The sequence below is a fragment of the Lissotriton helveticus genome, chromosome 8 (assembly GCF_964261635.1).
Source record: "Lissotriton helveticus chromosome 8, aLisHel1.1, whole genome shotgun sequence".
In the NCBI taxonomy this organism is placed as follows: Eukaryota; Metazoa; Chordata; class Amphibia; order Caudata; family Salamandridae; genus Lissotriton; species Lissotriton helveticus.
This window is the reverse complement of record NC_136069.1, coordinates 989,988,845-990,009,850: the sequence shown is the minus strand read 5'-3', so window position 1 is coordinate 990,009,850 and position 21,006 is coordinate 989,988,845. Positions and strand designations below refer to the sequence as shown.

General features: G+C 45.5%; 1 protein-coding gene across 1 annotated transcript in view; it reads right to left on the bottom strand.

Moving 5' to 3' along the window:
- The window catches only part of LOC144771844 (omega-amidase NIT2-like), a 355,442-nt gene that overhangs the window by 305,426 nt on the left and 29,010 nt on the right, over positions 1-21,006 (bottom strand). The window contains exon 2 of the mRNA XM_078656108.1: positions 19,754-19,847. Coding sequence (XP_078512234.1) covers positions 19,754-19,790 — 37 coding nt within the window. The 5' untranslated portion in view covers positions 19,791-19,847. The remainder of the gene's footprint in view (positions 1-19,753; positions 19,848-21,006) is intronic.

Here is a 21,006-nt window from a genome sequence, read left to right as displayed (position 1 = left end):
ATTTCACTGTTTGCAATCCATTGAAGCATCCGATGAAACTAAGACTTTCAGTGTGTGTGATCAAGTGCTACAAATATTGTATTGCCTCTGATATTACATATTGGTCTGTGACATACTGTTTTCGAATTTGTCCTTAACACCTGTCACATCGTCTTTATTATCTTGATTGCGCCTGTACATTGGATATGATGCATTGCTTGTACCTGTAATTTTTTGTCTTTTTGAAAATGCATAAATGAATAAAATAAAATAAAAATAATTAAAAACATTCTAAAGCAACCTTCACCTCAATACACATTATCCATTACGTCCTAGCTCTACGGAGTTCATCAGGTGTCCTTTGGTCCACACCACTTGAAAAGGTTCTGCAACAAAGAGAGCATCAGATTTTCTTTACCGCTGACGGGCGAGCACTTTGTCTCCTCTCTGGAAGACGTTTTTTGCATGTCATCTTCGGTCAGCATATGTCTTCATCTTTTGTTTCTGAAACAATTCCCTCATACGAGTTGCATTCTTATCTCTTTCTCTCCGACTGGTCCACTGAGGTATCTTGTTTGTCATTGCTCTCTCACGAAAATCAATGTTGCCAGACTTTCACAGGTGGCTGAGTAAGGTGTTGAACAGTAAGCTCTCAATGTAGAATTTAACACAGTTTGTAAACTGAGCTTCTCGAGGTTAGTACGCTGCACAGCCTTCTTTAGCACGCTCACAACTCTTTCTACCAATCCGTTGGCCTGCAGCCACAGGAATGCTCTTTTGATGCTTTATATTCAGATGCTCTAAGAAGTCTTTGAACTCTCGGCTATTCAAAGGCATGCCATTGTCAGATTTTAGTATGGCTAGAAAAACTCATGTCGCAAAGATGTCATTAAGTCTCAATAACTCGGACTTGAGTGGTGGAGGAGAGATTCTCAATTAATGGAAATCACGAGTATTCGTCCAGTCACCATCAAGTGATGTCCATGGTTGATTGGACCAAAAGAGTCAATGGCTATTTTCTCGAAAGCATGCTTCTGGAGTTCTGACATATTTAGGGAGTGTTGAGTAACATTTGTACATAGACAGCTGCATAGATGGTAGGCCTTTAATTCCTTCTCAATTCGCTTGTCGACCTACATAAACCAGACTTGGTCTTGGAGAGCTTGTTTAGTGGCAACTATTCCCCTATGTCCTTTGTGGGTCATTACCATACTTTTCTGCAGCAGACTCTCAGGAATCAAGATTCTTAACCCTCACAATATAACTTCACCCTGAGTTATGAACAGTTCATCTTTGACATATCTCTATTTTTGATAACCACCCTCACTGGTGAAAGGTTGAGTGTGTTGGTTCCATGACTGATGTGCAATTATATCTTTCAACTATCGTGGCAGTTATAATCTGGGCTAACAAAATGGCAGCTGGTGTGTTTGATTTTTACAATAAAGTTAATATAAGCTTCAGCGGTCTTGGATGGAGTGCCATGACTTTGAATAGGCACTCTGCAAAAGTAGTCAGCAGGGTTCCGATCCTTTTGAGGACAATGCACAATATTATAATTGTACTTTTGTAGCTATAATCCCCAGAGTTCAATGGGAGCAGGAATCCTGGCTTTTGGATTGTCAAATATTGTTGGTAAATCTTTATGATCACTTACCAGCCTAAAATGCTTTCCAAATAGGAATAAATAGAAGTGTTCAAATGCCCATACCCAAGCCAAACTTTCCTTTTCAGGCAGTGAGTAGGCGCATTCTGGTTGGGACAAACTTCTACTTGCATACGCCACAATATGTCTTTGAGTGTCCGCTGTGCTGTGCAAGGATAGCCCCTAACACAACAGGGCCAATGTTAACAACATCCTATGTATGACGTTTTGTACTGAGTGTGAGAAGTTGGCCTGGTATATGATGTCCACTATTCTAGTGGGTACCTTGCCCAGTTCAATCGACCCTCATTGATGGTAGATTGTAAAGTCAACCTTATAGAAAGCTATCCTAGTGGTAGCTGTGGAGAGCAGCCTTCAGGCTAAGACTTGGAGACGAGTTAAGCAAGTTGTTTTACCATTTATAATCCCTTGAGTATCAAATGAAAGCACACCACACAAGTTATATATCAAATATATATGTATTTATTCTAAACACAACCCCTCTGCACTCTTTATGAGGTCAGAGGTAAAAGTACAATACAAGGAACTTAATTCGCATACGATAAGTTGCACAGTATACGTTATGCCCTAGGAGCCTCACAAACCATATACTAAAATAGTGGTATAAGAACCACATGAGTTAGAAAGCAGGCCTGGGGCTTCTGGAATCTCTGGGGCTTCTAGGGGCAACCAAAGGTTAGGATGTAGGAGGCCAACGGGAGACGTGTGCAGTGTCTAAACACAGCCGCAGGTTACCATTGACTTTCCATGGGAAACGAACAAGTTACAAATTTACAATTTAAGGATTCTTCTAGGTTAACTATGATGGAACCCTATTAGACTAGGACACTTCGAGAATCAAGACCCACAGGAGCACCGGAGTACTCATGTTACCTCACCCAGGGAAGCCGGGTGCATAGGTGCTTTTTGGTGTCGGGTTTCGTCGTCGATTCCAATGGAGAGCTGCGAAGAAGTGCTGCAGGCGACCAGAGGAAAAGTGTCCGGGTGGATCCAAGGGTGGATCGAAGATATGAAGAACATGAAAGCAGAGGAGACAGAGTCTGGGCCAGTGACCAGGATGGCGACAGGAAGATGCCACCAGATGTCGGGTGATTTCAGGTAAAAAGGTGAAGCTTGTCTCTTCAGCCAAGGGGAACAGGAGGGGTCTACGACAACCAGGAGCTGGATTCGAGCTGTCCCACAAAGGATCAAGTTGACTGCAGTGTCGGTATCCGGATTGGACCCAACAAGCCTTGGCAAATGCAATCCACGCAGGATGTCGAGATTGGCTTCGGTGTAGACCAGCAAGGTCTGAGGAACTTCTCTTTTGGGGAGAAGTTGAAGCAAGCCTGGAGCAACCAGGAAAGCAAAGTAAATCAAGGATTGGTCTTCTTGGGGGCTCACTAGCCAATGGACTAGGAACAGCAAAGACGCTTTGAGCTGAAATGCACAAAGCGGGCCCAAGGGACACTCGTGGAGTGTGGGCCTCTGAGCTTTGGTGCAAAAGGTGCTCAGGGCTGGGGCTTCAAGTACCCCAATGCACAACGTCGGGATACCTCGGGAAGGTAGCAAAATGCAGGATGTCCAGGAGTTCCGGTCCCACGTTTCTCGTGTCCGCCACAGGCCTCAGCTTTGCTGGGAGCGCAGGTCAGCGTCAAAGATGTCTGAAAGTCCGTGTCCTGTGTCGCAGATTCTTCGGGATCCGGCGGGAGCCTCAAAAATGCAGACCGGCAAAGATGCTGTTGGTGCCTGTTTGAACAGGGTGGCCACCCCGTGACCACAAGGGAGATTTCTTCCATATTCCAGTCGATATGGAATGCCGAAGGTCCAAGATATATGTTGCAGAGTTTCGTCCAGGGTAATCTAAAGTACTAGGGACTGCGGTTCTATGCTTATAGTAAGTTTAGGGGTTGGATAAACTATAAGGTCCCTACTATGGGTGCACCTGTGGAGGGGGTGGTTACACCCCTTCCCCTTTGTTCAGTTTCGCGCCAGAGCTGGGGCTGAGCACCCCAGCAACCGGTTTGAACTGGGAAATGCATGGAGCACCTAGTGTGCCGCAGGCAGTGTCTGAAAAGCAGTCACTGAATGCAACCCTCCCTGCCCCAATACACTAAAGCCTGTCTGGGGAGGTGCCAGTACCTCCCTGGACAGGAAACCTATTGTCCAGGCCTCCCCTGCTGGAGTTGCATCCAGCAGCAGGAGGGCAGACTCGTGTCTGTGGCAGCAGCATCCATTTTGTGATGCTGGGGCTCTGTTTAACTTTAACCGGGTTTACGAGTAACTACATGTCTTCTCCCTCTAGGAGGGAGGAATGCTACCCCCGCCACCAGGACTGGCGGAGGGTAGTATTCCAAAGTGTTTGACACCTTACACGACATGTTTTGATAAAGCCAAACCAAAGTTAGCATTAACCGCGAGGATTATAATGCACTTAAGAGTAAATGGTATGGCTATATCATAGAACAGCTATAAGGAGATGGTTCTGAAAGCTGCAGAGGGGCTCAGCTCATGCTGGGCACCCTCTCACATAAAACCAAGCACTCTGCCTCCATCACTTGTTGTTTTTGCAATTGCCGCCCTAAGTGCGCTGGGGATGCCCAGACGTGGGTCCCAGGCACTCCACACCACTTGGAGTCAAGCTAGCCGGGCTGAAGAGAGGTGTTACCTCGAAACCGGTCCGGTCCTCGGATGCTTGATTCCGTTCTGGGAAGGACATGGCTTTTGTAGTTCGGACTGGACTGTTCCCATGGGGCAACAGGGTCAGAGCTGATTTGCATATCGCCATTGTCTAACCCAGGGTGGTGTGGAGTGCAAAAAAACGATGGATTTGGGCCCAGATCTTTTGACTGGGGGAGTGTGTGACATTGATCCACATTCAGTCCATCACTTGTTGTTTTTGCAATTGCCGCCCTAAGTGCGCTGGGGATGCCCAGACGTGGGTCCCAGGCACTCCACACCACTTGGAGTCAAGCTAGCCGGGCTGAAGAGAGGTGTTACCTCGAAACCGGTCCGGTCCTCGGATGCTTGATTCCGTTCTGGGAAGGACATGGCTTTTGTAGTTCGGACTGGACTGTTTCCATGGGGCAACAGGGTCAGAGCTGATTTGCATATCGCCATTGTCTAACCCAGGGTGGTGTGGAGTGCAAAAAAACGATGGATTTGGGCCCAGATCTTTTGACTGGGGGAGTGTGTGACATTGATCCACATTCAGTCCATCACTTGTTGTTTTTGCAATTGCCGCCCTAAGTGCGCTGGGGATGCCCAGACGTGGGTCCCAGGCACTCCACACCACTTGGAGTCAAGCTAGCCGGGCTGAAGAGAGGTGTTACCTCGAAACCGGTCCGGTCCTCGGATGCTTGATTCCGTTCTGGGAAGGACATGGCTTTTGTAGTTCGGACTGGACTGTTCCCATGGGGCAACAGGGTCAGAGCTGATTTGCATATCGCCATTGTCTAACCCAGGGTGGTGTGGAGTGCAAAAAAACGATGGATTTGGGCCCAGATCTTTTGACTGGGGGAGTGTGTGACATTGATCCACATTCAGTCCATCACTTGTTGTTTTTGCAATTGCCGCCCTAAGTGCGCTGGGGATGCCCAGACGTGGGTCCCAGGCACTCCACACCACTTGGAGTCAAGCTAGCCGGGCTGAAGAGAGGTGTTACCTCGAAACCGGTCCGGTCCTCGGATGCTTGATTCCGTTCTGGGAAGGACATGGCTTTTGTAGTTCGGACTGGACTGTTCCCATGGGGCAACAGGGTCAGAGCTGATTTGCATATCGCCATTGTCTAACCCAGGGTGGTGTGGAGTGCAAAAAAACAATGGATTTGGGCCCAGATCTTTTGACTGGGGGAGTGTGTGACATTGATCCACATTCAGTCCATCACTTGTTGTTTTTGCAGCTCCAGGATTGTTAAGGCCTGCCATAGGAGTGACTTATAGGTTACTGTGTGTCTATATATAAGGTAAATATAGTTATACTATATCTAAGTAAGGGGTGATTGCACCACCTTACCCAGGCTGTTAGAACAGAACTGTGGTGTCAGTTTGGAAGGCTAACCAGGGGTTGCACAATACATGCTGCAGCCCCTGGTAGGCCTATGGTACACCTATGCCATGGGTACCTATGGTACACTATGCAGGGGCTCACAAAGGTGACCCAGTAACCAATCTTGTATGTACCTAAAGTACATGGAGTTCAATTTATAGAGAAAGCAGATAGACTGGGGCCCTGAATAGCAGGGTCCCAGTCAAACTAAGTCGAAAACCAGCAAAACACCAGGCAAAAAGTGGGGGTAACCATATAGTCAGATATCCACCTTCCTACACTGATTATAGCCATTTCAGTGTTTGATTTTCTTAAAACTGTTCTCAAATTCATGAAACCACTGAAATGAAACATTATTTTTCGTCACCTCTCTTAATGGAGCACTTACAGTGGCAAAGTCTTGTATATATCTAGAACAGTAGCTGGCCATGCCAAGAAATGAACACACAATTGAAGCATCTTGTGGGGATCAGCATTTGGCAGTGCTGGACCTTTAGAAGGATCAGGTGTCATACCCCAGCAGAAAAGATATGGGCAAAGAATGCTAACTTTGTCTTATGGAACTCACATTTATCGACATTCAATGTCAAAACTGCATCAGCCAGTAAACGATATACACGTGTGAGTGCCTTATCGTCCTCTTTTTGGGTAGCTCAGACACCAATATATCATCACTACAATTGAATGCATTCATGACGGCTGTATGATGTATTAAATGGCATTTCTCAAAATGTTCTGCAGTTGATAAGACACCAAAGCTCAGCCTCCTGTATCGAAACAAACCAACACATGTAGAAATGGTCCTAATGTACCTGCAGTTTTCTTCGAGTTCCAACTGATGATAACCTTTCTTTAAATCAAGGTGAGACAAACCTTTGCTGATTTGACAACACAAATAAATGGTGCAATGTGTGGAACTAGATGTTTGTTCTCGTTCAATTGTGAGGTTTGCCTGATGCATGTCAAAGCGTATCCATACCACTCCTTCACTGTCCTTTTTGGGAACTACCAAGATGGGATAAACTCATGGCATTGGACCATTAGAGCGCTCAATGATATCATGCTTGAGTAACAATTCAAGTTCTTTTTCAACATCATCTTGTAAATGAAAAGCAATTTTCCTATGTCTCTGAGCAAAAGGACAGACGTCCTCATTAATATCCAACTTTACTTTCATCGTCTTAAGCGTTCCCGAACCATGAAACAATGAAGGGAATTGACTTACTATTTCATGGTGAGCATTCAAGTTGTAGTTCACGGAAATCAGTCACATATCAGCAGAGCAGCTGTGCTGAAGCTGTGTAGACAAGCACTTGACGCCATCCCTTGAATCACATGGATGGGTGCTTGCTCCTTCGTTTTCTTGTGTTTCATTGACGCTACAAATGAACCTTGACTTCAGCACATGTAGGCACTTCAGTTTAAATGGCATAAGTTGTGTTAAGGGAAGCAGTTCATTATATTTCTCATCAGGCATAATGTTTATCGATGCACCGTCAATGATGAAAGTTAATGAACAACCATTTATTTTCAGTGTAATTTTCAGACAATGTTTGAATGACTTTGGTGGTTTGGCATGTCAACTTTTCTTTGACTGTCATTTTTCTTCTCATGCAGCCAGTCCAACAAGTGAACACTTTTCTGAAGTAAACATCAACATGGCACAACCATCTTCTTCACTTTCAATTGAAACTGATATTGAGGAAATGTTTGATGATTTAGATGACAATCTACTTCATTCAGTGCCAATGTGTAGTACCCGAGGTGTCCACTGGGCCTTGTGGGTGCACGGCAAAAATTCCAGTGGCCATTTTGTCTTTGCACAGTGACAAACTTTTTCCCCCTTGGCTTTGCACACTGTCACAAAATGGTTCTCCTTCCCACAGCCCTTACATATTTGTCCAATGGCGGAAAATTTGTCGTTGTGTGGAAATGAAAATCCAAATCCAAAACATAACTTTTTTTTACACGTAGACATCATCTTGTGTCCTTCAGTCTTTTGCTTTAACTTGCATTTCACACTCATGACTGATCAATTCTGGACACCTCCAGTCTCCATGGCAGCAGCTTGCAGCCATTAACACTCATTCCAGACTCTGAGTTTCTCGCAACATTCGCTGTCTGAACAAATAAGACACACATCCATCAATGGCCCGAAGACGTATGGCTTCTTCATCATTAAATTAATCGAACTTACAGGGTTTGAGTGTGACAAGTCTTTCTACCAAATTCATTGATGGGTTCACCAACTTTATGTCATTCTTGACTGAAAATATATCTTTCATATTCAACATTGGGCATTGGATTGAATTTGAGATTCAAGGTTTCTTTAATCTGATAGGATGAGATTTCTTTGTCAGTTTGTAACATTTTCTTTATGACTTCCTTTACGCCATCACCAGCAAGAGGGTTCAGTTATGTGATAATCTTTTGGATCTCAGTCTTTTCAAGTGCATCAATGAAATCTTCAAATGTCTCTATCCAAGTCGTCCATCTGTCACCAATATTTTGCTATTTGACGTATCGAATAATGATAGTTGTTTAAAAAAAATGACAGCATTGTAGACCAGTGTGGAATGTAACTCATTCTCTACAAGACCTTGCAGGGGTACTGCTGACGAAAAACAGTTTGGATCCAGTCGGACACCTGGGGATATTCTAAGGCAAGGAATCTATCACTAACGTGCCTCTTTCAGATTAGTAGAGCTAACTCCGCAGCCTTTTTTCTCATCCTATTTTTAATCTTGAGGAGATTCACTCCCAGTATAAAAGGAAACTTTGATTTCCATTAGAAAACCATAGGTGTCAGGGCCATAGCGTCATCCCTATCGGGGTAATCGTAAATGACTATGCCACACACGGAGCTTGATATCACCCATCTTTATATGTCTGCATGTACCTGAGAACTTAACATTCTAAAGCAACCTGGGGGCGCTAGGTGTCACATGACCAAGATGGACATGCACCTGTGAGGCTCCGGACACTTAGCAGTAATATACATAATTTATCCGGAGTTATTTGCATGCTGCATTGAAATAAAATGCCCGCTGTAATTCCCGACACCTGCGGCTATGCTCATGCTTGAATTAGCACAAAAGACCCATGCAGGGTGTTACGAGGTGCCGGGATAATCTGCCCGAGGTGAGGGCGGCACTCTGTGGAGGCCTGCTGATGGCTCAAGCGGACTGGAGAGGGTCAGGGATTCCACCTGGAGTATGTATGTATGTGTATGTATTTGAGCTTGTAAAGCGCACTGCTACCCGTCCGTAGGTTTCCTGGCGCTGTATAACTCTGGGGAACCCGTCCTGGCTTTCCCTGTGGGATGGCCCCTGCTGGGAGTCCCCAAGGTGGAGCCAGGCATCCCCGGAATTGATGGGGCCATTGTGGAGATTAGGCAAGCTATTGCCCAGAGTTGCCGAGTGGAACCCCTGATTAGAGTAAGCACCGAAGCGAGAATTATCGAGTCCGCTGACCCAAGTCCACGACCCTGCCGCGTCTGGAATTGAACCCTGGTCCCGGGCCGACTTCTGCTCCCGGGTCTGCCGCCTCTAACCAGTGAGCCACACTACTCCAGAGTCTAGGCCTCTCCAAGCAACAAGACACCTGCCCGCAGCACTGCTCCTTCGCCGCCCGCCACACCTAGACAGCTCTCTGCAATCTGAGCCCCTAGGAGACATACGGAGCCCAAACGTATTCTGCACGGGGCGGTGGACAGCACAGACTTTGGTCGTCGCCGCCCCACCATTTGCATTGGTGAGCCCGCACGATCTGGATCACCTCCCGAACACGGTGAGCCCATGCGCGATAATCCTCACTAAGCAGACATAGCCCGGTTCCGAGGGCTTTCCGCTGGTCAGTTCAGTGCCCTCTTGACGCCACCCTGTCATGTTAACTCTCAGCTTAGGGAAGTACCTACCATTGGGCTCCCCAGCACCATTTCCTCTGCAGCGCCTGGTCCTGAGCATGGCACCTGCGATACTGCCCATTCGTTCCAATGAACTCTGCTGTCCCACGATAAACTGCTACCTGAGGATTGCTATTAGAAGGGATCGGGGAATATCTTCAAGGTCTCAGAGTGGGTGCCACTGCTGAATCAGGCACCCCCCCCACACTAGTGACGAGGTCTGTGGCCTAGCTACAATACTGCACTTGCCCTGCTGTCCCCCACATCAACCAACCTGGCGGCGTGCATCGTTGTTGTCCTACAGTCTGCTGTCTCCCTTCCCACCTGCTTAGACTCACTTGGCGCTGTTTTCCACTCCTGGTTGGCTCGCTATTGAAGCGCCTGCACCCTTTGACGACAAATCAACCCTGCGAAGTGGGAATTGCCCGCATTCCATACCCAACAACACGCATAAAACTGCAATATTAAACGGTCCAGATACAACGTAAGGGTGATCTGACTCAGGGAAATTGTTTTGGTGACAGCCCCTGCACTGGAGTTACCCCAAGCCTCTCATTATCGCTGCATCCTCTCTTCAAACGCGCCTCCCGCCATGGGGAAGCCAGATGGTCGGAAGTCCAAACTACCTTTTGATACAAAAAAGGTTGTCATCCGATCTAATACTGAAGAACCAGAACAGTTTACTGACGCGCAATCGATGAATCCTCCGCCAACTCAGGTTGATGAAGTAAAGGCCCTCCTCTAGGCCATTCAGCACAGCCTCTGTAACAAAATGGACTCCATGAGCACCTGCATGGAGTACATAGTGCTGAAGGTGGAGAAACATGGCGAGCAACTTAAAGAAGCGGAAAGACGGATCTCCGATGCTGAGGATGCCACAACTCAAGTGACACAGCAAGTGGCTAAAATGGAAAAACTGCTCAAAATAATTGCGGCGAAAAATGAAGATTTAGAGGTGCGCAGCCGTCGCAATAATATTCGCGTCACTGGAATTCCTGAAAGCGCAAACACTGGCCACAGGGAGGACTTTGTCGAACGCCTGTTGTGTACCAACTTTGGCGCTGATGCATTCTCCACACAGCTAATCGTTGAGCATGCACACCGCTCCCTTGGCCCCCAACCATCCCCAGGCGCGAACCCACACCCGATCGTTGCTCAGCTCCTTAACTATAGGGACCGTGACACCGCACTGAAACTGGCCAGGGAACAAAAGAACTTGCAGTTCGAGGGCGCCAACTTCTCCTTATACCCAGATTTTACGCTCGCGGTCCAGGAGGCGCGTTCCTGCCTAGAGGTACGGTCATTGCTGCTGGTCTTCATGCCGTCCCAAAGACGCTGTGCCTGGGTGAGACCTGGGCTTTTGCCTGATATCAGCCCTGCCATTCTTGTTACTCGCTCAACGCCTCATCTTATTACATCATAGAAGATTGGCACCTGACGAACTGCTACTTACCAACAGATAAGTGCTGCGAACTCGAATTTGTCAGTTCTATTTATTTAATGGCGGACACTGCTATTTCAGTTTTCTATGTGTTTTTAACTCATGAATTGAACTATGCCAAGCAACTCCCCCCCTTCGTCCGTCTCTCCCCGCCATCAGGAGCTAGACTTAACACCTACACGGAGGGGGAGGTTATTGTTGCACACTAGCGTTCCCCATGTGGGTGTTCCCCCATATTCAATGTATGATTCTCTCTTTATTGCACTGTTGCAATTGTTTTTTGGGTTGGGTAGGGATACCAATGCGGGCACGATTGGGGTGCTGTTGTGGGTGGGGGTGGTAGGGGGACTTAGTTCCACTTGTATGCTGTATTTCTTACCCACAGGTAGATCCAGGCTCCATATTCCAAGGTGCATTATTTTGCAGAGCACACCATGGTATAATTTTGTTAACATATCATGTCAACCCACACTGCGGCACTAAAACTAAATCCAATCACGTGGAACATTAGGGGTCTTCGAGATCCCCGGAAATGCAGACAAGTCCTGGCTTACCTGGATAGGCATCACATCCACATTGCGGTATTACAAGAGACCCAGCTCGTACCCCTACCTTTGCCAGCAAGTGGGCTGCAGTTCGAGTATTCTCCTCTTATTCTACCTACTCCAGAGGTACTGTGATCCTTGTAAAAATTGAATATTCCCTTTATTCTGGGAGGCATACAATAGGACTCTTTTGGATGAAGATGTATGATATGGGGCACACTAGCTACTCAGTCAGTCACACTAGTATGCTGCTATGGGCCCATATATGCTCCACTCACATTATTTGGGGGGGCGACTTCAACACCGCCTTAGATCCTATTGTAGACAGATCCAATCCATCACCCCAACATAATACTAAAACGCGATAGGCACTGGCGGGCATATTCACAGCTCATGCACTCACGGATACATGGCGACATGTTCACCCGGCTGGGAGGGTACTCACTACACAGAATCGCACGCTTCTTGGGCTCACCTGGACTATTGGATGGTCTCCCGTGGGGTGGTCTCGTGGATCACGCAAGCAACTCAACTTGCTAGAACATATTCCGATCACTCCCCAGTACTTATAACAATAGCCCCACACAATTCGATCTCCTCTCCTAGATTCTGGAGACTCATGCCGGTAGCACTTCTTGATACCGTCTTCAAGGCTGAACTCGGCACAGAAATTACTGAATTTTTTCAGAATAATATTGGCTCTGTTTCATCGTTAGACACAGTATGGGAGGCCTTTAAGGTCACCATCTGAGGCTTCTGCATGCCCTAAAGCGGGGTCCTACGAGACCTTTGTTGCTCACTCCACATGCTCGAAAGTCGATCACTGGGGTAATAACTCTAGGCAGCGTATGGAGACATTCCGAGAAAAACTTACAGATTATAAACACATGGCCGATACAGAGGCACGATTTCAAGGGAAATATCATACTGCACGCAGGTACGGCGAGGGAGGACGCCCAGGTAGGGCATTAGTGCAAGACATTCAATTACCCCTGTTCTCTAACTATGTCCTTGAAATTAGGGACCCTTCTGGTACGCGTCATAGAGAGTCTAGATATCCTCCGCACCTTTCCCGAATTCTAAACTGATCTATATTGCTCCTACAGAGTAGAACCTCCAGACTTTGCCCCATACCTGCAAGATATAACACTTGGCTGGCTCGGTGATTCACAGAGGGAGTTCCTTGAGGCACCCTTTGAAAACGATGAGATACATGAGGCTATAATGCAAATGAAGTCCGGGAAGACCACTGGGTCGGATGGTCTCCCCATCGACTTTTATAAAACTTACATTGATCAGCTGCTCCCCATTCTCAAGCATGTTTTCAACGAGGCACAAGAGTTGGGCTGCCTCCCCCGTCCATGAGACTAGCACTGATCTCTTCTCTCCTGAAACCGGGTAAACCATCAGACTGCTGCGAATCATATCGGCCCCTCTACTTAATCAATACAGATGCCAAACTTCTTCCAAAAATTCTGGCTAATCATCTAAGCCTCCTCATGGAGAAGTTAGTTCTCCTAGATCAAGCTGGCTTTATACCTGGCCGGGCAACATCGCACAACCTCTGCACGTTCTTTTCCATACTACGGTTGGTATTCCTTGATGCCACGAATAGCATTCGACTCAGTCGAATGGGACTACCTCTTCGTCATCCTCCAAAACATGGGCATGCCTAGGGGATACCTCTCATGGGTCCTGTTATTGTACATGAAGCCAAGGTCCTCATCAATGGCCATTCATCTCCTTCCTTCCATATCACCCGGGGCACCCGAAAGGGCTGCCCGCTCTCTCCTCTCCTCTTTGCCCTTGCAGTTGGACCACTTGTGGCTAAGATACGACAATACCCCCAAGATAAAGCCCTTCGATGCCCACTTAGACACATTCTGATCTCCCTATACGCGGATGACATCACGCTCTACGTGAGGGAGCCGCAACTTAACCTTAATACGCTGCTCCGAGAATTTGTGCTTTTGGAGGGCTCTCTGGTATTAATATCAATTGGAACAAATCCCAAATTTTCCCTCTTACCACATCAGTCACGAGATTCGTTCCTGACTTCCCGATTGAGTGGTTCACTGAGGAAGTAAAGTATCTGGGGATACATATCTCTGCAGACCGTGACAAACTGATGAAGCTTAATTATGGTCACGCCCTCGAGGGTATCAGAGATAATATCAGATGATGGATTGCCCTGCCGTTGCTCCTTGCTTCGTTCAGAGCTGAACTGGGGTGGCAAACAACCTAGAATACAATGGGATACTCTCATTAGGCCATATTCGCCAGGGGGGTTCGATATACCAAATTTGGAACTTTATTATATATGTGCACAGGCTCACTTCTGGTTCCACCCTCCAAGGTCCATGCCACAAGTTACTACCGAACACTGGTTATCTGATTCCATACCACTCGAGGGCGCCATATTTACTGCCACCACATCGCGCCCCGAAGACACATCACCAGTAAACCAGTACTGTGAAGGCATGCCAAGCCATTGTCAGGCGATCCCAGGCTCCCATGCTGTACTCGCCCCTGCTTCCCCTAGTCTATCATCCGAAGATGCCTGTCCTCCAGGAGGGAGTTTTCAGGAAAACCCAGGAAAAGTATTAGAGGGTCGGGTTCGATATTAAGTTAAGGGTTGTGGATAAAAAACGAAAATAGCCCATTAACGTGTTGTGCTCAGGAGAGTGAAAACTCAGTGAGGTAAAAAACGTGCCTTTTTAACCAAAACGGGAGACGTGCATAAATTTACATAACGTCTGTAGGAACAATAGATAAGCGTATCCATGCGTGGCATTAACTAACGCGCATCTCAAAAAGCTGACAAAAGTGGAAGGCAGTACTTACTTAGTTACCGGGTCGTGCAGCATGCAACGAGTCGGTGTCGGCTATGGTGGCTCGGCAAAAGTGATGTAAAGTTAAACTAGAAGGTAGTGATGGAAATCAAAAAAGGACTGTAGCCGGTAAAAAAAGGCTGAAAACATTCTGTGGCAACGGCGGCCATCTTAAGAAGACTAAAGAAGTGAACATGTCAATAAGAACTTAGGTTAAACAGCAGCAGAATTGCAGTGCAAAGCGACAATGAAATAATTGATTACAAATAACAACTGAGTTCAGTGCGGTCGTTAAGACAAAATGGCTTTTGTGACTGAAGTCTATAAATCCAAGACGTTTCATAAGTCTAATATCGGCACAAAAAACTCTAAATCCAATGTAGCTACCCATTTCAACGAGGCAAACCACAACGTGGCTCAACTCAAATACCTGGTCCTTGAGTTGGTCCCCAAAACAGAAGGGAGAGACAACAACAAGATCCTTCTACAACGCGAAACATCTTGGATTTATAGACTTCAGTCACAAAAGCCATTTGGTCTTAACGACCGCACTGAACTCAGTTGTTATTTGTAATCAATTATTTCATTGTCGCTTTGCACTGCAATTCTGCTGCTGTTTAACCTAAGTTCTTATTGACATGTTCACTTCTTTAGTCTTCTTAAGATGGCCGCCGTTGCCACAGAATGTTTTCAGCCTTTTTTTACCGGCTACAGTCCTTTTTTGATTTCCATCACTACCTTCTAGTTTAACTTTACATCACTTTTGCCGAGCCACCATAGCCGACACCGACTCGTTGCATGCTGCACGACCCGGTAACTAAGTAAGTACTGCCTTCCACTTTTGTCAGCTTTTTGAGATGCGCGTTAGTTAATGCCACGCATGGATACGCTTATCTATTGTTCCTACAGACGTTATGTAAATTTATGCACGTCTCCCGTTTTGGTTAAAAAGGCACGTTTTTTACCTCACTGAGTTTTCACTCTCCTGAGCACAACACGTTAATGGGCTATTTTCGTTTTTTATCCACAACCCTTAACTTAATATCGAACCCGACCCTCTAATACTTTTCATCACATTTGGGCTGCACGCGGTTGCCTCACTTTCCCCGTCATTTAAATGGTTGGACATTCACCACGATGGTTCTCCATTGATTATTTTTCCTGTTGCATCTTTTGTAGAGCTCCTTGATAAAGGACTACATGTCCGAAATGCATCGGAGCACCGTGTAATATTATGACACCATCGACAATTCCTTCACTCATATGAGCAAAATATGAACTTTATGGAATAAATTTTCGTGAAAGACTATCCTTTGCTTTCTGAACTTTAATTGGAATTCTATGGCACAGTTTGCTCTGGTGCCTAGAACCGAATCAGTGTGCCCTATAACAGGGATGTGCCTACACTCTAGTAGCACACTTCATAACTAGTCATTTGAAGTCGCAATTGAACGGATGCGACACCTGTGGAGCACCTGTAAACTAACAGCAACCCCCTAAAAAAACGCTCACCTACCACATAACCAGCTGTGCGCCAAGCCCCAATTCCACATCGTCTAGTACCCAAGGTGTCCACTGGGCCTTGTGGGTGCACGGCAAAAATTCCAGTGGCCATTTTGTCTTCGCACAGTGACAAACTTTTTCCCCCTTGGCTTTGCACACTGTCACAAAATGGTTCTCCTTCCCACAGCCCTTACATATTTGTCCAATGGCGGAAAATTTGTCGTTGTGTGGAAATGAAAATCCAAATCCAAAACATAACTTCTTTTTACACGTAGACATCATCTTGTGTCCTTCAGTCTTTTGCTTTAACTTGCATTTTACACTCATGACTGATCAATTCTGGACACCTCCAGTCTCCATGGCAGCAGCTTGCAGCCATTAACACTCGTTCCAGACTCTGAGTTTCTCGCAACATTCGCTGTCTGAACAAATAAGACACACATCCATCAATGGCCCGAAGACGTATGGCTTCTTCATAATTAAATTAATCGAACTTACAGGGTTTGAGTGTGACAAGTCTTTCTACCAAATTCATTGATGGGTTCACCAACTTTATGTCATTCTTTATGTCATTCTTTCATATTCAACATTGGGCATTGGATTGAATTTGAGATTCAAGGTTTCTTTAATTTGATAGGATGAGATTTCTTTGTCAGTTTGTAACATTTTCTTTATGACTTCCTTTACGCCATCACCAGCAAGATGGTTCAGTTATGTGATCATCTTTTTGATCTCAGTCTTTTCAAGTGAATCAATGAAATCTTAAAATGTCTCTATCCAAGTCGTCCATCTGTCACCAATATTTTGCTATTTGACGTATCGAATAATGATAGTTGTTTAAAAAAAATGACAGCATTGTAGACCAGTGTGGAATGTAACTCTTTCTCTACAAGACCTTGCGACGTACTTGCCCCAGGATCATCAATGAGGATAACTGGAAATGTGATTTTCTTCTTGGTCTCCATTGGAACAACAAACTGCCACTATTCTAAACCACTCACTGACTTTCACTCTTCAAAGAACTGTGGAATTGTTCTGAGCCTCAATCAGCGACTTTGGTGGCTCCCAGTTCAGGTATGGACAGCTCCATCAGCACAACGCCAGGTACGGCTCCTTGGGCTGCTTTGCCCAGTGCTGCCGTACGAAGATTCCCTTTAATTACTTCTGGTAAGCAGATAACCATTTATTATCCTCTAGGTCGCTTTGCTTCAGGCATTGCTGTGCACTTGCTAACACCTGGTTAATCTCTGCCTCACAGCACTCATAATCACAGCATTATCTTGCGCTTGGCTGTCACTTTGTACTTTCTGACACCGGGTTGATTTCTGCTTGGCAGCACTTGTAATTGCATCATTATCACTTCCTACTAGGTATGGCTCTATGTTGCAAAGTAGCGCAGTCCATTTATGTATGGCCTGACCAACAGGTCCTTGATCAATAGCATGTAGATTCTCTGTAAGTGCTTTCATTTTCAACTGCTTCACAGCAGTTGGAACTGCACTTTGACTCCACAAGCATTCAGTATTGATTCTGTACTTCGACAATGGTACTTGTGGCACTAAGAAGAGGTTTGCCTTGAACACTGAAAACTCTCTGTGAGAACATTATCAATCTTAGGGTTACTTATTCCCTAACTCCTTGCCATTTGTAGGGTCTTCCCAGCCAGGGTACCCATAAATGACTACGAGACACATTGAGCTTGGGATCACAGTATGACGTCTTTATGTGTCTACGTGTGTAACTGCAAACTCAACATTCTAAAATAACCTTCACTGCAATACACTTCATCCATTATGTCATGGCTCCACAGTGTTCATCAGGAGTCAAAAGGGCTCCTGATGAACACTCTCCAGACACTACAAGGGCCAAGCCACACACAAGCCACGAAGGATGGATGGATGATACAGCAAGTGTGTATAGATGCTCCAGTTTTATTTTTACCTTACAGATAAAAGTGAAATGGTATCAAAGGCTTTTAAGGCCAGTGGCAGATTGGATGATACTTTGAGGCATGGACTAGTCAGGGAAGTCCTTGTTTAAGGAGTTTTATTTTAAATTGACTGATCAAATGGCCTAAGGAGTGCTTGATAAACTTTAAACAAGCATAATAGGAGCTTCGGTGTTTTTTTCATCAAATGTGGTTGAATGCCTAACTTCTATTAAAGATACAAAGGCTAGCATTTCCCCACCTGTTACATAGCCATGGCTGAATGTGGTATTTTTGTGTTGATATAGTATGTGTACATTAATCTGCTCTAATGAGTGTGATATAACATTGCTGAATAAAACAAGATTGGATGATTGCCCGTACCAACCTCTGGGTCCATGTTAGAGGATGAATGAGTTTCTTTCTTTTTTCCTTCTGGAATAGAATGAGGATTGATTGCATTGGAGGATTTATTTTTTTATTTGTTTATAAGATGACGACATGGTCTAAACAAAAAATAAGAAATACTAAAGTCGCAAAATGTCCTCCAAAGAGGAGGATACTACTGTGATCGGACAGATATTGAATTTTTTAGACTGCTTTTTTCCCGCTGGTGTTGATGGGATTTGATGTCTGTTGAAATGTATGTGTTACTTTGTTGTTGTAGGTTTTGTTCAAGAAAGAAGAATCATTTTCCCCTCCATGTTTGTAAAAGTCTCTACTTTAATATGTTATTTTTCCTTAATCAGTATGAACAGACAGGAAAGGACCAGCAGACATTGAAAAGAAATATAATGAACCACTAAATTATCATATTAAGACAAGTAAACACTGCGTTGCCCTGCTCTGACAAGTTGATAAAAACAGAATGATTCACCTTTCATCAAGCAGTCTGGGACTGTGCATACTCGAATGTCTAGCAAAATAGTTTGAGGCACCAGGAACCATAAAAAAAAAGTTTTTTCACAAGAGTAGAGGGTGCCCGAGGAAACGGGAGAAGATATGGGGAGCCTGGCAGACTTATAGGGGAGGTAGTGTAGGCATTGTCACTACATGTTGTAAGTTGCTATTGTACTATTGGTTGCACAGAAAAAGAAGATATGGTAATCTGATGTAACTGTTTCCTAATTGTACTGATCACTGAGCAAGTATTAATCAAAAGAACTTTAAAAAAAAAGTTTTTTCATTTTCTCAGATTTGTAAAAAAATATTTCAAAGATAAATGTTCTCTGGGGGGTGTCCATCCAACATCTGCAGGTGAAGCCAATCTTTTACCTCATCATTTCCTGGCAGCCATCCTTTCCTAATGCCTATGCATGTGAGATGATGGCCGTAGATCCAACGCAACTCCTCCGCTAAGGTGGAGAAACGTTCCCCCACTGCTGTGTAGCAGTGAAATAAAGGAAAAATAAAATGATAATGACTTGCGTTATTATCATTTAATTTTGTCCTGCTGCAGCAGCTTTGCAGGGTGGTGCTGCTCGGACTACAGGAGCAGGGAGAGTGGTGAGAATACTATGTAAGTGTGCATGAATGTTTGGCCGGCCAACTCGGGCCATCCAAACATTCATGCACACTTTGCATGTTCTCCACGCAGGCTGCATTACATCTGCAGCATCTGAGTGCTGAACCACGGTGCACAGAACAATCACAACGCTACACTGCAGTGTTGTGATTGGCTATGTGAAGGCTGGGTGTGCTTCCTGTTCCGGCCAGAGCGAGTGACTACGGAGGAGAGATACGGTGAGGAAATGGTGAGAAGATATGTTTTTTCTTTGTCTTTTTACACACGCTTTCCCTCCCCCTCTGTGTCCCCCACCTCTCGCCCCCGATCCAAGCCGGCCGCCACTGCTTAGATCATGCCACAATTATGCGGCACAGCAAATGTCACACATTTAAGTTATAGTAGAAAATGATTCTCTCGTACTCACGTGTGTCAAACACTGAGAAACTGTCTCCTGGACTCATTGTTTCAGACTCCTGACAGCATATTTTCCCAGGAACATTAATATCGAATAAATGAATCTGTGTAACAAATCAGAAACAAGTGTTTATCAGATCAAGCACAAGTGTTTATCAGATCAAGCACTGAAAAAAAAGACAATTTACAAGGTTTTTCATGTAAATGGTCTAGGTTCTTCATATTTTAGGGTAGAGTGCATGGAAAACACAGCACCAAGTGTTGTGTTGCATAAGGGCTGGTGCTTAGACCAAGAAAGGTGAAGCCGTTGATGCTTCTAAACATAAAGTAATTTACATGTCATCACATCAGCAAAAGACTTTGGGCCAGATGTAGGTAGCCAAATACCGGTCGGTAACAGCGGAAAACACAGATTTTCCTGAAATTCGGTATTTAAGAGTCGGTATTTACCATGGATTGAAAGCAGATGGTAACCAGGTGCAGGCTACAAAAAAGGGCCCAAAATGCAACAGTGTGACCAGAATGGGGGCATTCTACGTGATAGGAAGGCGGCTATGTCTACAGGCAGCAGGAGAGAGGGTCTGGAGAAGGGAGGAGCAGGTCTACAGGCAGAGGATAACGCTATTTCAACTAACTGAGCCAGAGATACTGCAAAGGTACAGGCTACAGCCCAACACCATCCTGGACTTGATCATGGACCTGCACCCACTTTTGGAACACCCAACCCCAAGGGCGCACGCCATCCCACCCCATGTGCAGGTACTGTGTAGCCTACACCTGCTTGCTTCTGGGAGTTACCAGAGTGTGATTGCTGCAGTAGGTGGGGTGTCCCAGAGCTGCCTGTCCCATTTCTTCCGCAAGTTCCTAGAGGCCATGATGCAGAGAATGCAGCATTACATCAGCTTCCCTGAAACTCACGCCGAACTGCTCAAGACCAAGACTGACTTTTATCAAATTGCACATTTCCCACCTGTCATCGGCTGTATCGATGGCACCCACATCCCAATATGCCCACCTGCTGCCACAGAGTACATTTACAGAAACAGGAAGTCAACCCACACAATCAATGTACTGGTAATCTGTGATGCCAAGTACATTATCACGGACATAGTAGCTAAGTTCCCAGGAAGTACCCACGACTCCTCATCTTCCAGAACAGTGGGATCTACACACACCTGACAGCGGGGGAATTTGGCGAAGGATACCTGCTAGGTAAAACATTGTGTGACACTCCCTTGATACATATTGCAGATGTATGTGTGC